The sequence below is a fragment of the Prionailurus viverrinus genome, chromosome D1 (assembly GCF_022837055.1).
Source record: "Prionailurus viverrinus isolate Anna chromosome D1, UM_Priviv_1.0, whole genome shotgun sequence".
In the NCBI taxonomy this organism is placed as follows: Eukaryota; Metazoa; Chordata; class Mammalia; order Carnivora; family Felidae; genus Prionailurus; species Prionailurus viverrinus.
This window is the reverse complement of record NC_062570.1, coordinates 81,372,215-81,390,337: the sequence shown is the minus strand read 5'-3', so window position 1 is coordinate 81,390,337 and position 18,123 is coordinate 81,372,215. Positions and strand designations below refer to the sequence as shown.

The 18,123-nt window shown below is 36.8% G+C and overlaps 1 protein-coding gene across 1 annotated transcript in view; it reads right to left on the bottom strand.

The window, feature by feature from the left end:
• The window catches only part of ANO3 (anoctamin 3), a 434,362-nt gene that overhangs the window by 298,079 nt on the left and 118,160 nt on the right, over positions 1-18,123 (bottom strand). The window contains exon 2 of the mRNA XM_047823497.1: positions 9,483-9,557. Within this exon, the coding sequence (XP_047679453.1) occupies positions 9,483-9,557 (75 nt within the window). The remainder of the gene's footprint in view (positions 1-9,482; positions 9,558-18,123) is intronic.

The window sequence follows — 18,123 nt, the reverse complement described above, 5'->3', positions numbered from 1 at the left end:
ATGTGCCTGAGTATATTTTGTTTCCCTTAGATTTAGTTCTGATATCTGTAAGATAGGTCTCTTATGTTTAACATAAAACTTTAAAACAGCCTGCATTGTGTAGAGTTCTGACTAGAGTCAGCCTATCTGGCTCTGAGTCTGGACACTATAACAGTTTTATCTCATATAGTACTTAGCAATTATTTACTTGTCTTTCTGCACCCATGCAATTTTGGTCTGTCAATAGCTATGACATTTGTGTTAACCAGCACTAATGTCATCAGAAAATTATTTCCCTAACTTGGATACTTTTGAGTATGAAAGGGGTCACTATGATTACATTGGATGGACAACAGTTACAAGTAAGGACTGTCTGACAAACCAGAAACTATGGTGAGCCCATCTAGAATAAATATTTGGACCATAGGCCACTCATTGTGAAGAACAGGAGATCACCTCATTCTTTATTCACCCTTTCTACTCTCACCCCTGCCATAAATGGAGATGATAGGCCGTTAGTAAAACAGAATTAAGAGACAGACTATGGCGTAACTCATCGGTCACTTGATGAAGGACAGTCAATATTAGCAGGACTATGCTTCATTTATCTTGTACCTTCTCAAACTTCTTTTTTTTTTTTTTTAATGTTGATTTATTTTTGAGAGAGAGAGACAGAGCCCAAGCTGGGGAGGGGCAGAGAGGGGGGGAGGGGCAGAGAGAAGCGGAAGGACAGAGAGAGGGGGAGACACAGAATCCAGAATCTAGAATCCAGGGTCTGAGCTGTCAGCATAGAGCCCAATGTAGGGCTCGAACTTGTGAAGTGTGAAGTTATGACCTGAGCAGAAGTCAGACGCTTAATTGACTGAGCCAACCAGGTGCCCCCTCCTTTCTTAAACTTCTGAAGCTTATAAAGCAGAGGTTTCAGGTTTATAAACAAGGGACAAATCTGGCCTTGAGGTCCTTTTATTAGGCTTACCTAGTATTTAATTTAACTAATACTTTGTTATACTTGTCAAAGGTCAAGTGGAACTGAATAGTCAATGCCTCCTCTCTAATTCACTAACTCATCACACTTTTCAGGAAGTTAAGGTTCCATTTACCATTCCCGTTGGGATATTGTGGACTGCCTTCCTAATTCATCCCTTTGTCCTTCCTAGACTCTGAAAGATTTTTAGACGTTCCAAGCTTCATGTGGACCTCGTTCCAGCAGCTTGCTACAAAGCCTTTCAGAGTGGTGCTGGGAGCAAGAGCAGAGAGCTAGAAAAACTCAGATTTTGGAAAGGAAAAGGATGAGGACTAGAAAAAGAGCAGACTCTGGCCATGTGAAATGGATGTTTATGGACTGATGGATAATAAGATTGGAAATAATATAAAATGCTGAGATTTCTATAGACTGATAACTACATGGACTGCTCATCATCTGAATACCACAGGAAGCTGTGATCGTCTATACCTGGCTTTTTTTTTTTTTTCAAATAACATACTCATAGACCTACCTAGAATTTATTAAAAGGACACAAAAATTAATATAAATTAAAAAAAAATGATACTTATTTAACTTGTAAAACTGTCGGGATTAAAACCAGTAATAAGTGACAGTGAGTTACAAATTAAAAATAATAACACTGTTAAATGGCTTGATGATGATGATGATTGGTGTGTATTTATAAGGCATAATTTTTGGTTTGGGAGGTGACTAGAATACCCAGATAAAGTGTTTATTTTTTGCTTCTTAAGATATTTACTGAACATCTCTTGTTAAAAATGGAGAAAAAAAACATCAAATCATTACTAATATGACTTGTATCGGTTTATCACTTACTTATGTCTTATGTTCCCTGATTCCTGAATTCTGGAGTCCTACAGAGACAAATAGCCAACATCTTTGAGCACCAGATGGGACTGCAGTGAGGGGCCGTAGACAATATGAGCTTTGTAAGGTAGAGACACTAATATACAGAAGTAGACAAAAACAAAAACAAAGAGAGGAAGGGGCGTCTGGGTGGCTCATTCAGTTAAGTTCCAACTCATGATTTCAGCTCAGGTCATGCTCTCACGGTTCATGAGTTTGAGCCCCAGGTTGGGCTCTGTGTGACAGACAGTGCAGAGCCTGCTTGGGATTCTCTTTCTCTCTCTCTCTCTCTGACCCTCTCCTGCTTGCTCTCTCTCTCTCTCTCTCTCTCTCTCTCTCTCTCTCTCAAATAAATAAATAAATAGCCATTAAAAAAAGCAAATAGGAGGCCAACTTGCTACTCTCACTTATACCAAGATGATCAAGGGGTCACCTCATTTCTTTGCATTCTTTCCTGAAAATCCATTTCTGGCAACAGGAATTTTGTGTGCTGCCTCACTTACAATAATAATAGCATTAACAAGTAGAATAACAGCAATTAACATTTAGTGTGAACTTAGTATGCGAAGCACTTATCTTAATTCTCATACTAGCCTTATGAGGTCAGTACTATTATCTCAAATTTATTAATGAGGAAATTGAGGAACAGAGGGAGTAAGTAATATACTCAAAATCCTTCAGCTAGGTAGGGAAATGCATTACTAAGATTTGGAAAAAAAAATCTGACTCTAAGGCTCATGCAGTTGACCACCATGCTGTATTAGTACAATAATCACCTCCTAAGCCATCTTATAATAGGGGACAAATGACCTGCCAGTGAGCTACTTCCATTACAAGACCTTGCTCAAATGCTACTCTGCTGATAAGGCCTTATGGAATTTGCCACATTGAAATTAAACTTTTGACTGTGGACCCGCAAACTACATTTCTATCTTTTGATGGGCAGGCAGATGTTGTTTTTATTATTAACATTTATATATTCTTCTCCTCTTGAATTTTTTAAGTTGAGAAGAGGTCCCTTGGTTCACATTCCCTTTCTCTCAACCTCTTCTTTTCTTATATACTTCCTTTTTTATTACGTTATGAAATGATGTATGATATTTAATTTTATATAAAAATACAATTTTTATTATAACATGATAATGAAAATGCTTACATTCATATAGCATTTTACAAATTATTTTACAACGTATAATTCTTTCAGTACTCACACAAAATCTAAGCTTGTGAAATGTGTATTAGTACCTGCATTTTCTTCATTAAAAATATGATTATTTGCTCAGGTCACACTGCTATTATATGCTCCAGTCTGACTTGGTTCTCCTAATTCTGAATCTAATGTTCTTTTCAGTTTTCCTCATGTACTTTCTCACCTAGTTCAGTGTCTGTTGCAAAGTGGATCTACTACAATGCTATGATGAATGAGTGAATGAACACCTGTCCTAAAAAAGGAAGGTCACTCCACCACACATATTTTTTTACAGATCTACTGGCTTTTTCTTTTTCTTTGCAGAATAGAATGGGTAGGTGCTAAGATTGGGCTTTTCTAGAATGTTATTTAGGAATAAAATGGCAAACAGGAGCAACAATTTTTGGGTTGTAACTGAAGATTAAATTATATTCTGCATCAATAATTTGGAATTAATGTAAAACAGAATTTCCTAAGAAAATGGAATTTAATTATATTCCTATAATATTTAATAATCTACCATGTCCAGGAGAATAAGAGCTGTGTTAAGAAGAAAGCCTTCAATAAATTAAGGGGAACATCTGGACCTTTATGCCAGAAGAATCATGTGAATCTCCCTATAGTAAGTAATTTGGCTTTAAGACAGGAAGACTATCAGTCTTTAATGTGGGAGGCAGTGCTCTGCTTTACACTAGGGAAATTACACACACACACACACACACACACACACACACACACGTCAGGGCTTGGCTAATGATGACCTTCAGGACACATATAAGAAAAGCAGAAATTGTTATCTAAGGATCTCATATTAATGTTAAAATCCACTCCAGATAAATTAATATAGTACTAAATAAACTTTACCAATACCACTTTTTTAAAGATAGATTACTGTGTAGTTCATTTCATCAACAATATTTTTGAGAACCTACCATTTAATCAGGCACTATTCTAGGCACTGATGATAGTGATCGAAACAGAAAAAAGAAAGGAAAATTTCTTCTCCTATGTAGTGTACAATCTGATGGAAGAAGAGATATTATGAAAATAACAAAAGACAGCATATCAGATAAGTCCTGTGAAGAAAAATAAGTGCCTTGGGGTGGGAGAGAAGAATGCAATTTTAAGTATGATGGCCAGGGAAGGGCCACTCAGCATCCTGCTGAGGAAATGATGTTTGAGCAAAGTCCTGAAAGAGGTGAAGCAGTAATAAGCCATGCACACATCAGGGGCAATAGTATTCCAGACAGAAGCCACAACAATGCCACAGCCCAGAGGTGAGAGGAACCACAGGGGGGCCCTGTGCCCTATGAGATCATCAGTAGGAACTGAAAGCAGGGGTGGTAACTGGGCGTGGCAGCTCATTTTAAGTAAGGTCTGGATGACATAAAAGCTTTTGGAGGTTTTTGAACACGGGAGTGGTATTATCTGATTTAGGTTGTAAAGTAATTGTCCTAGCTACTCTGTCAAGAAGAGATGTGTGAGAGGTGGAGGTGGGAGGAAAGACTAGAGTGGGCACTGGTTAGAAGGTATTTCAATTTTCCGGTGGGGGAGGTGATGGGATTTCAGACCACAGTGGTACCAGTGAAGGCGATAAGCAGTTGAGATATGCAAATATTTTGAAGACAGAATCACAGGATGAGTTAACAAACCCTATGTAGACATAGAACTATCAAGGAGACTGACTATAAGGAGTTTGGATAGACTAACAGGAACAATGGAATTGTAACAAAGTCTCTTGATATCAACAAAGGCACATAACATAAAATCTATCTTGTTAGCAAAATTTTAAGTGTACAATACAGTATTATTAACCTGACCATAAATACATCTCCAGAATCTAATCAACTTGCATAATTGAAGTTTTGTACATTTTGACTAGCACTTTTTCATTTTCCCCTCCCTCCAGCCCCTGGTAACCACCATTCTACTTGCTGCAAAAAAGAAAAAAAATAAAGGGGGCAGAAGGATAATTTTGGAAGTGGTGGATGTGTTTATGGCATTGATGGTGGTGATGATTTCACAGGTGGATACTTATTTCCAAATTCATCAAGTTGTGTACATTAATTAAATGCAGCGTTTGCATGTCAATCATACCTAAATAAGGTAATTTGAAACAAAACAAGCTATATGTGACAAAACTTGCCTCTCACTCCCAAGAAAAAACAAACTAGTAAATACCCTGACTTGACACTAAGGAATATACAAAAATGAGTAGGGAGGATTGTTTCCTCTCCTTCGGAAAGGAGACAAGGGGTGTTCTCTGATAAGTGTGGTTTGTGGTCACCTAGTTCCAGAGCAGGTAGGCCTGGGAAGCCTAGGCCTTGATAACAACAACAACAACAACAACAACAACAAAAACAAAAACAAAAAAAAACCAGGTTGGACCCAGGATGTCAATTTGTTGATGACAAATGGAAACTCTCTATGAAATTTGCATTTACTAGGATAGAAAGGGCATATCATCTAACATCACCGGTGAGTCTAAATGTGACAAATTACTCACTTGTGATAAAAATAAGAACTGTGGAATTGTGGAATTTTTCAAAAGTCCACTTAGAGTTTCCTTGTAAATTACACTTCTCCTCTTTAGTCATGTATTTATCCAAACGGAGGATTTTGGTAACTTATTATGTAAGAATACCATCTCTTACACAGGTTTGAAGACAAAACTAACAATATTCCTTTTCCAGAAACACATCTAATTCTAATTTCCATAGTTGGAAATTTTGTGTCTCACATATTTGTAGGATTACACCAATGTCTGGAAAGGGTCAAGGGCTCTGTCTTTTTAGGAGACAGACCTGGTTCAAGTCCTAGTTCAGGCCCCTGTGTGAGGGAAGAAGTAGCTAGACCACAGACAAGTTACTCCACATGTCTGATCCTCGCCTGATCTGTAGTTGATTATAACCCTGGCTTCATAGAGTTGCCAAGAGGAGTCGACCCACACAGAGTTTAACACGGTCCTTGGCACATAGAATAACTTGATAAATACCAGTTTCTGCTAATACTCTAATTGTCGCTTGACATTATCCAAAAGCCTGTTTTTAGTCATGTGGTTCTTCATTAATTCACCATTACCCTTGCCAGCTTCGTACCCTGCCTTTTTGGGGGGTATGCGGAAACTTCAGATAATTTCCTGTGTGTGTTACTTAATACAAGAAAGCTATTTAGGGGCAAAATTGTGAGTGATGTGAAGTACTAAACATACTAAACATATAAACAAACTTTATATCAGAGAAAAGCTAGTGTACTGATAGCTGAGAGGCATCCTAAGGTGGTCTTTACTTACATGTAGTAAGAAATTGATTTTTCGTTCTAGTCTCAGAAATCTGATTTTGACAGAAGGACGCAGAACATCTTTCAAAGGTGGAGTCATGGCAACCAAGTTTTCAGGATATATTAATAATACCAATACAGTGTTGGGAAAACTGGATAATCACATGTAGAATAGGGAAAATTGGACCCCTTTTTTACACCACTCACAAAAATTGATTCAAAATGGATTAAAGATGTAAATGGAAGATCCACAAGTATAAAACTACTAGAAGAAAACATGAAGATGATGCTCCTTGACTTTGGTCTTGACAACAGTTTTTTGGATATGACAAAAAAAATCACAAAAAGTGCCAGCAACAATAGCAAAAATAAATAAGTATGACTAAATCAAGCCAAAAAGTGTCTGTACAGCCAAGAAACAATCAGCAAAAAAAGGAAACCAACAGAAGTGAAGGAATATTTTCAAACTATCTATAAAGAGTTTGCAGTTTTCAATATGTATAAGAAATTCCTACAACTCAAAAGCAAAAAAAAAATGATTAAAAACTGGATAAAGGACTTGAATAGGCATTTTATAAAGAAGACACACAAATGCATGAAAAGATGCTCATCATCACTAATTAAGGAAATGCAAGTTGAAACCACAATGAGATATCACCTCATAGCCAAAAAGACAAGAATTAATAAATGTTGGGAAGGCTGTGGAGTAAAGGGAGTCCTTGTGAACTGTCGGTGGAAATGTAAATGGACACAGCCACTATGAAAATAGTGTGGAGCTTCCTCAAAAAATTAAAAATCAAACTACCATATGATCTAGCTACTCTTCTGCTGGGTATATATCCAAAGAAATGAAAAAAAAGGCAATGAAAACAGGACATCAAAGAAATATCTGCACCCTGTATGTTCATTGAAAGATTATTCACAATAGCCAAGACATGGAAACAACCTAAGTTGTCTATCAATGGATAAACACACACACACACACACACACACACACACACACACACACACAGTGGAAATTATTCAAATGAGGAAAAAAAAAAGAAAACCCTGCCCCTTGTGACAATGTGAGGGCTAAGTGAAATGAGTCAGAGAAAGACATTATTGTAAGTTCCTACTTACATGTGGAATCTAAAAAAGTTGAACTCTTACAAACCAAGTAGAATGATGGCTACCAGGTCATGGAGATAGAGGAATAGGGAGATGTTGGTCAAAGGGTACAAACCCTGGAATAAAATGATACCAATACAATACTAATAAAATTATTGTTATGTCATGGAAAATAGTATTGCTTTGGATACTGGAAATTATGGCATAAATTCAGCAAACATTACCCAAAACACACATACTGGAAAATTGATTCTAATGCAAAGATTTCTGTAAAGCCTGGAATCAAGACAAGGAAAGTGAGTTATACAATTTGAAAGGTTAATAGCACTAGGCTATGCTAGCTCAATATACCCATCTCCATATGGTGTTGAGACAGTGGGATATCTTGGGTCAGAGTAAATTCTTCCATTAAGAGTTCTCTAGAGGTGCCTGGGTGGCTCAGACAGTTAAGTGTCCGACTTTGGCTCAGGTCATGACCTCACGGTTCATGAGTTTGAGCCCTGCGCTGGGCTCTGTGCTGACAGCCTAGAGCCTGGAGCCTGCTTCAGATTCTGTGTCTCCCTCTCTCTCTCCCCCTCTCTGCCCCCTTGCCCCATACTCTGTCTCTCTGAATCTCAAACATAAATAAACATCAAAAAAATTTTTTAAGAAAAAAATAAATTAAAAAAAGAGTAACAAGTATTACCAATGTTTGTCTCTCTGTTTTCATATTTTCTTGTTTGATTATCTACTTTCTGGGTGATCTATTTTCTAACCACAACAATTTAATTAACTTCATTAATCAGTAACCAATCAGTTGGTTAACTAATAGCCTTGTTCTTTCTCTTTATGATTGGATCTCAGGAAAAAAAGTTGATTGCTAAATATAGTTTGCATTTTTCTGCTTTTACCTATTATGTGTTGGTTTATTGTTAACTTTTAACTTTTAAGGTTTTTAGAGCAGTTTGTTGTTTTATGTAGATATGTTCATTGGGTTATGTCCCAATAAACCCATCGTAAGTTGAAAATATCTTTAGTCAAAAATGCATGTAGTACATCTAACCTACTGAACATCATAGCTTAGCCTACCCTACCTTAAATGTGCTCAGAACACTTAGAGTTGGGTGAAGTCATCTACACAAAGCCTATTTTATAATAAAGTTTTGATGATCTCATGTAATTTACTGAATACTCTCCTGAAAGTGAAAAACAGAATGGTTGTATGGGTACAGGATGATTCTAAATACATTGGTTGTTTGCCCTCGTGATCGTGTGGCTGGCTGGTTGGGAGCTATGGCTTCTACTGCCCAGCATCATGAGGGAGTATGGTTTACATATCACTGGCCTGGAAAAGATCAAAATTCAAAGTACAGTTTCTCCTAAATTCTTACCACTTTTGCACAATCGTGAAATGGAAAATTGTAAGTTAAACCACCATAATTCAAGGACTGCCTACATATAAAAATTAGCCATATAAAATCTACATTAAACATCTTATATTAAAATTATAAGTAAGTAAATGTTGGGGCACCTGGGTGGCTCAGTTGGTTAAGCGTCCAACCTTTGGTTTCGGCTCAGGTCATGATCTCACAGTTTGTGAGTTAGACCCCCACATTGAGCTCTACACTGACAGTGTGGAGCCTGCTGGGATTCTCTCACTCTTTCTCTCAAAATAAAGAAACTTTAAAAAAGCTTTAAAAAAACAAGTTATAATTAAGTGTATATCAAATGGTTTGTGCAGTGGCCTTTAGCTGATCAATTTATTAATACTTACTAAGACTACCAAGATACTACTTTATAATGGGAATACATTTCTTCAGAACAAGTGGTACAAATGTTTTTGTATGTAAGATCTTGCATAAGACATACAATTTCACCAGCAGCTTGGGACAAAACTAAGTAAATTACAGGTGCGAATGTGCTTTGCAAACTGCATGATAAGCTAAAGTGTCACATTGATCATTAATCACATGAATGTGATCCTGCACATTAGTGTTAAACTTTCACTCCACACAAAGACTCTGCAGTTGCTACACCATTATACTGAAGAGCAAAGTTGGTGAGAGCACCTGAAACTCCACCCTCATAACTCACCTTCACTGTGTTTGCCTTTGGCAGCCCACACACTCTTCTCTAGCTCACAATAAGATGAGCACAACTTTCGCAAGCCTGTGAGAGGGAACAAAGGAACAAGAAAAATTTTGCTTAGAAACTCAGTAGACCAGAAAGAGAATAGAAAATTATCATGAAAAAAGAGCTTTTCATGTTGACTATAGCTGCTGTAAAACTGCTATCTGGTATAGGTCAAATTAGTTATAAAGAAGTGTGTAGGAAGACACAACTTTTCAGTAAATTGCATTAGAAACTAAGCAGGTGGGTAGGTCTGTGTGCTGTTATGCAAGCTGATTTAGCTGTCGACTTTGAAAAAGCTTAGAATGGCTAGACCTTCCAATTACTTTTTCCCGGGGTGAGTAATGCACTCTTCTAATATCCTGCCCACCCAAACTCAAAGGCTGTATCTTTCTCTTTGTTCACCCTCTGCTCTTCTGTTCAGCCATGCCAAATCAGCAGAATTCCCTGCACATGACCTCTACTTCTTTGACTCTGGAATTTTGGTCAATCTTTTCTCTGTGCCTAAAATGCCTTCTCTACCCATGAGATTGAGGGAAAGTCTACTCTTCTTTTAAAAGAAGACTCAGCTCTAAGGCTACCTTGACAGGCACTTTTCTAAGTGACACCTCCATTTAGAAATAATCATTCCCTTTAAATAAGCCTTTCTCCAGAAATGTTTCTAAGCCTCAAAAGATACCTAATAAAATATAGTAGATGTTGCTATCATCTACTGTTGCTATGTGACTGTGGGGAGATTAAGATCTCTAACCTCATTTTTTTTTCTTCTGCAAAATAGGAATAATAATAACTACCTTGGAATGTTGTTGTAAACATTAAAGTCTATGCTTATAAATTAGCATTTGTGATGTTAAGTTCTGGCTTCGGTCCTAGTTCATAGTAAGCATTCAATAAGTGGTAGCAATCAACAGTTTCTTCTGCCTATAATTACAGTAATTCCTTCATGTTTATCTGTATGAAGTCCAAGAAGGGCGCTGCTGGAATCTCAAATTTGTATCCGACCCATCAGAAGCACAGGTGATAACCTGGGTTTAGGACTGGCATCTGGAGCTGGGGGGAGAGGAGTCTTACAGGACTGAGCTTATAACCTGTGGAATCCAATGCTATCTCCAGGTAAATAGAGTTATAATTGAATTGAGTTTTATGACACTCAGCTCGTATCCCAAGAATTGCTTGTTGGTATGGGGACTCCCCCTCACACTAGAATTGGTATCAGAACCTATTTAGTAGGAAGCCTCATATTTTAGTAGCAGGTCAACTAAATAAATTGGTTTCTTACAATAACAGAAATAAAACAATTCTATAGTTTGTCTATTATTTTGATTCTGGAGTGTGAATATTCTTATAAAGGCAGGGGCTTGAGAAATTTAATGATCACCAGATGAATATGTAATAGAGTCTGTTTTATAATAGTAGAGTTTATTTTATAAAAGTAGAGTATATTTTATACTGTGTTGCACAATATGCCTTTAAATATCGGTTTATGGATCATAAGATTGAAAGAGATTTGAAGACTATTTAATCTAACCCAACTTACTTCACAGATGCGCAAACTGAGACTCAGTGTGTGTTGTATTATGGGCTTGTTAGGAAATATGCAGCTTGGAAGCCACAGAGCTGAGACTTAAGCCCAGGTTTCTTACCTGGCACTTATATAGAAGCCTGTTTAGATGTTCCAGTCGTGCTATGAATATGACAAAACAGATAAAATGGTTTTGGGGAGGCAAAGACTAGATTTTTTTTTCAGAATTGCAATAGTAATTTTAAACAACATTTTCAGGTAATGATAGGATTTAAGCTGAATTTGAAGAGTATGAATTTGAAGAATTTGAGTGGACCAAGAAGATTACAAGGTTAATTCAATGTGAGAAATAATGAAGGATAGTGTGGAAGTAAAATAGCCAAGGCTTTGTGAGAGGCCTGTTTGTTTAACTCAGACCAATAGAGGCAGAAAATGACATAAGGAAGCCAAGAAACATGTAGTCCAATTCAATCACGCAATAGTCAACAAAACTGAAAAATCTTGTCTTTTTCACTAGATCATTAACTGCATCTGAAGGAAACTGAAGAGAGGTCCTAATTACTGAAAGCAAGTTATAGGAAGATTAATCTGGCAATTGTGGGCAGAAGATTATGGAAAAGTTTCCAAGATCACCTGAGAACTCTTAAAGGTAGGTTGAAGCTCCAATCAAGGTTGTAGCAGTAGAAACTCAAATATATGAGCAACATTACAAAAGATACATCAGAAAACCATAGTTGGCTGGTGAATTTGAAAAAGGGGAGAAAAGGGGAGAGACAGAAATAAAATGATAGTTCATGTTAATATTTTAAGTTCCAGAAACCTGACACATGTTTTCCACAGGCTAAACAGGGAGGAAGGTCAAGTAGGTATGAGATATGATAGGCTCAGTTTCAGACTTACTTACTTTGGGTTGAATTTGGGATAATTCAGTACACGGGCTCATGAGCCTGAGGGGGAGATAGGAGTAGGAGATATAGACCGAGATGTTATGCACATAAAGGTGAGGGCTGAATCTACATAAGGAGTAAACCCTTGGAAAAGAAAATAGGAAGAAAAAAGTACAGGGGGCCAAGACAGATTCCTGACCAATGACAAGAGCTGGTTGCAGAAGAAAGAAAGGAAACCAAAGAAGACATGAAGTGGAGTATTTGGAAAAAACAAACAAACAAACAAACAAACAAAAAAACCAAAAAACAAAAAACAAAGAACTGAAAATACTATAGTGTTTATCTTAGGAGAACTCTATATCCTAAATGTAGTTGGAAAGGCTGTCCTCTATGTCTATGTTTATCAAGTTCAAAATACTAGTTTCTATGTCAGTATGTATATCTGGCTGAATATTTAAATCTTGTATGAAAATTAGAGAAAGCTCAGTAAAGAATGTTGAAAGAATAACTTCACATTAGACTAATTCATCTTCAGAAACACAACAGTGAGTTAAAATATTTCATTAAAATTTTGGTTTTTAAGTAAGTTCAGACTACTTGTTAAATATTGGAAATCAAAATTGCTATTGCTGTGAAAGCCCTCTGTTAAGAAGATTTATGACTAAGGCAAAAATTAGGTCTGTAGTCCTACACAATGGAAAAGCCTAAACTAATCTGGTTAAGTAGCTTAAATAAACTGACAAATCTGGACACCAATATCATCAGAGGAATTGCATATAATCTGGAAAGGAAGGGCAGCCAACGTGAGAAGTTATTCAACTGCAAAAGCTGAGACTCATCAATGTTGCTTGCAAACACTTACTGATTCAATGAATAATGATCTCTAAACCAGAATGAATTACACACTATAAATGCTGAAGCAAGTTAACCTACACCTGTTCTTCTTGATTAGGATCAAAGGTGTTTGTGTGAATTTTTCTTTTCAAAGAAATAATGCTCATTAGTTCATTAGTTCAGAATGAAAGTGAGTCATGACCAACTAAGTGGATAACTTTGGGAAGTTCCCTTTTCCTTAATTTATGTCTTTGTAAAATGAGGGAATGGAACTGGGTGATCTAAAGTCCCTATTCTCTTATTAAAAAGTAGTTTCCAAATTATTAAGCTAGGGTTAAAATATGTTTCTTATCAAACCCTCTGCAACCTGACTTTGCACATAGTTGTAATACAGACATGGATATAGGTATGGGATATATAGTATGATCTAGGGAAAACATTGAATTTAATCATCTGATTGAAAGGAAATAGATTTTCTAGGATAAATTTGTGGAAGGCCTAAAGACAAATATAGATACGCGTCATGTGGAAAATAAATACAAACTTTATGAAACATAGGAAGGCAAAAGTTCTGCTTCTAAGGCAGGAAAGCTTTTAGGAGGTGGGGAAAAAAGATTAGCTGGTTGTTTAGCTCAAAGACAGTAGTGTATGTGGAATTATTATACAGAAATATGAATGCCACGTATGGATGATAAAGGTTTTTGAAGCAATTGTGAAACAATTACTCAAAAGTGGATCTTCCGTTCATGTTGTTCGGTTAGCAACTCTACACCTCAGCAGTTACCCAAATGGCAATACATCCCCCAGCCCACAGCCAAGGCTGCTAGGAAGGCACAGCCATAGGGTTTCTCTTTTAGGGAGCCAAAAAAGTTATTTCTGAGCACATTCTCTATCACCCAAAAAATTAGACATTACTCATGAAAGTTTCTAGAAATCCAATATTAACAAGTGAATGGAAGAGGAAATCAAGATATGCTTTAAACTGCAGTCATTCCAGGGGCATCTGGGTGGCTCAGTCGGTTAAACGTCCAACTTCAGCTCAGGTCATGATCTCGCGGTCCGTGAGTTTGAGCCCCATGTCGGACTCTGTGCTGACAGCTCAGAGCCTGGAGCCTGTTTCAGATTCTGTGTCTCCCTTTCTCTCTGACCCTCCCCCATTCATACTCTGTCTCTCTGTCTCAAAAATAAATAAACATTAAAAAAATTATTTTTTTAAATAAACTGCAGTCATTCCTTAACACGTATATGGAGATTGTTCTTGTAAAAGAGTGTGAAAACTTAGGAACAATAAAAGAGTAAGAATTAAAACAAAATGTGATTAGATTGCCAACATTTCTAAAAACATTCATAATAGCCAGGGTTGGCAACATGTAGAGAAATGGGTGCTGCCATATAGTCTTGATAAGACTTTAAACTGGCAAGTCCCATTCACCAGGGGCAGTTTGGCAGTGACTTACAAACTGAAAATGCACATACACTTTAATGGAACAGTTCTACTCCTGAGAGTCTCTCTTCCTGAAACACACACACAGAGCCTAAATATAGATGCACAATGTTTATTGCTTTACTACGCCTAAAGTTGGGAAACAAATCATAAAACACATTTGTATGTGTACATTTTACAATCCTATGAAAAGGTCATTAAAATGGATGAGATGGGGGTGCCAGGCTGGCTCAGATGGTAGAGCATGTGACTCTTGATCTCAGAGTTGTGAGTTCAAGTCCCACACTGGGTGTAGAGGTTACTTAAAAACAAAATCTTAAAGAAAATGAATGAGGTGGATCTACATGGACTGATATAAAAATATATTATTCTATATTCTTAAGTGAAAAATCAAGTTTCAAAAATTATTATACTATGACCTCCCTGGTTGCAACCCATCCTCTAATATGTATTTACCTGTACTATATAAATTAGCAAGACCATAGAGTAATGTATACATTAAGTTGTAATAGTAGTTATCTGCGGTGAGTGGCTTAGAGATGTAATGGGGGAATGTACATTTCATTATTATAAAATTTTATAGGAACAGCCTGCAATTTGAGAATGTTAATTTCAAATAATAGAATAATTAACATGAATCTAATGGGCAAAGAGGTAATGCTCCTCTTTGGGGACTTTTATATTACATATGAATCCTTAACACTAAACATTACATAAATGTTAATCTACACTGGCTATTGCTGCAAGTGATACCTTTAAGTCGCTTAAAAAAATGAAATGGAAAGCTTGTTCTATTCTATAAAACAACTTAAAATTTAAAAAAATATTAAAAATATTTAAATACTAAAGAATATTAATCCTCACTAATAATCAATGACGTGAAAACAAGAATATGGCATCATATTAGCAGAGCTAAAAATGGATAATAATTAAGATTTGCGAGAGTTTGATCAAGCTATTTTTATATATTGCTGGTGGTAACAATTTTTCTCATGGCATTATAATCTCTTTCATACATATATACGGCTACATAAAAGCTGAAAATAAATATTTTAGAATATTAAAAATGCTAACATCCAAATAATAATAACTTTCTTCTCTGAACTTTAAATACATTCCAGCTGTTGTAATTATTTATTTTACTTCTGTAGTGAGATAAATATAAAGAAATTTATTTTTTTAAGTTTTTTTTCAATGTTTATTTATTTTTGAGAGAGAGACGGAGTGTGAATAGGGGAGGGGCAGAGAGAGAGGAAGACACGGAATCTGAAGCAGGCTCCAGGCTCCGAGCTGTCAGCTCAGAGTCTGATGCAGGGCTCAAACTCATGAACCACAAGCTCATGGCCTGAGCCCAAGTCCGACACTTGGTCGGCTGAGCCACCCAGGTGACCCTGAAAATAGTACTGAAAGACTTCAGTTTATTCATTAGAATATCAAAGGTATTCTGACTTATGTCATTTTTTTTTTTTTTTAGTGAACTCTTCTACATTAGCCACTTCTGTATGAAGGGGCCTTTTTCCCTCACTTCTCCAAAAATTGAGCTAACATTCAGTTCATGTATAAGGAGTTGTGTAAGACAGATACCACATGACGGCTGGCAGTTTGGCTGGATCCTGGCAGGTGCCTATACAGCCTCTGACCAGTACCTGGAGCTTAGCAGGGCTGAATCACCAGTCTCTTTCCCACTTTGAAATTTTTGATATTAATCATTCTCTACCGCCTTTAACTGTAATAATTCTTCTAACAGATGCAGGTTTATTTATATGATAGGGCTTAAAAATGAGATGAGAAGGCAAAGGTCTGTATTGATTTCACTTTGAGCCTACTTCTTTTCCTTTGAAACTACATCATTGGGGAAAAAATAATACAGTCAATGCTCTATGGTATTAAGGTATTTATATGTGCAACAATAGATGCATACGCATATTTTACCTGAATCATTCATTCATCTCTCTCTCTCTTTCTCTCTCTCTCTCTCACAGACACACACACACACACACACACGCACACATGCACACACATACATCCCTCTGGCATAGCATCAAAGGCTTATAGAATGACAGAGCCAAAAGAAATTTAGATCCTGTCATCTAGCAGTTTTAAAAGCACGATCCTTGGAGCTCTTGGGTTCTGTGTAGCTTCTCAAAGGAAATCTAGGAAGGTGGGAGGGTGTTCAGAGTGTACACAATTGAGCTACTTTAGCTCTGGTTTAAATAAAACCTCTACTTCACTTTCACATCTCACACAGCCTGAGTGTAGCTACTTTAAAAGTACTTCAACCACTGACCAGGTCCATTTTACTCATTTAATAGGTTAGGAAACTAGTGTCCTAGAAAGTTCAGTTACTTAACCAAGGTTCTAAAGCTATGGCAGAGACAGGTCAAGGTATTTAGATTTTTAATTCCAAATGGAAATTGGAAAGCTGATGACAGTGGAAATTCTCTGTAATTCTGGTTTTTCCATGGGGTTGCTATAGCTTATGAAACTCACATTACGAAGAGGCAATTAAGAAAATGAAGAGGTAACCAGGCAACAGTAGTGCCATTTTCTTAATAATGTGAGTGATATTATGCAGGGATAGGTTACTTCTGCTTCAGCTGAGCTGGTACATATATGGGACAACACAGGTTGAGCATCTGCTGGGAATTAGCATAGACTTTTTGCTACACACCTGTTCTGCAGAAGAATATCTATAATGAAAGCTCCAGCAGCTTGCTCCTATACGACTGCCAAAATCTGAATAAGTAATACCCCCTGGCCACATCGTAACATAAGGCAGAGTTGGATCCATGACAAAGCTCTAAAAAAAAAAGTGAGGTTTGGTTGGAAAATTATGTATGTGTGTGTGTGTGCGTGTGTATGTGTGTGTGTGTGTGTATGTATACATACATATATATATATATATATATATATATATATGTAGAAGTAAATGGAATTTTGTGTACCATTCCTCTCCCGTGGGCTTTGGTTTCCTAATCTGTAATGAGGGGAAGGAGACTGTTCTTTAAAATAGTTTTCAATGCTTATGTTAGTTGAAGTGGGTGCTTTTTGTTTTTAAAATCAGATTCACCGTCAAGAGGGAAAAAAACAAAAGGAGGAAAAACATCAGCAATTGTCTAAGAGACACTTTATCGGGCATTTGTATTATGTTTTAAAATACCATCTCAGACAAGCTATAACATGAAAATGTATATTATTTTAAAAATATGGCTTTTTGTTAACTTTTTTTTAATGTTTATTTATTTTTGAGACAGAGACAGAGCACTAGTGGGGGAGGGGCAGAGAGCGAGGGAGACACAGAATCTGAAGGAGGCTCTGGGCTCTGAGCTGTCAGCAAAGAGCCCAACGTGGGGCTTGAACCACAAACTGTGAGATCATGACCTGAACTGAAGTCATGAACTCAACCAACTGAACCACCCAGGCACCGCAAAAATATGCTTTGAATAGAATAAGAAAGATAGAAAATAATTATTTTTAAATGTGAGATGTGTGTGTGTGTCCAAGGCATAATAATTCCACATGTACACCTGAAGTTAAACCACAATTAGAAGAAAAAATGTGCCAACAGGTAGACTTATCTCCCTCAAATTCATATTCATAACCTTAAGTGGGTCCTTTATGGTTACCAGCAGTCAATATCTTTCCCTGGTCACCTTGTTTTCCTACTCACCTAGAAGACTATTTTATATTTTATTCCCTTATTTCAAATTCTGTCTTCTAACACCCACCTCCTCCCCACTCTACACTCTCAGCTGATAATTTTGCTTCCTATTTCACTGAGATTGAAGCAATCTATAGAAAACTTCCACAGCTTCCACCCACATACTGGCATCTGTACCCATATATTCTGACTTCCTGCCTGATACTCTACATAAACTAACTGCATTCCCAGCTAAACCCATCTCCTCTGCTTATTCA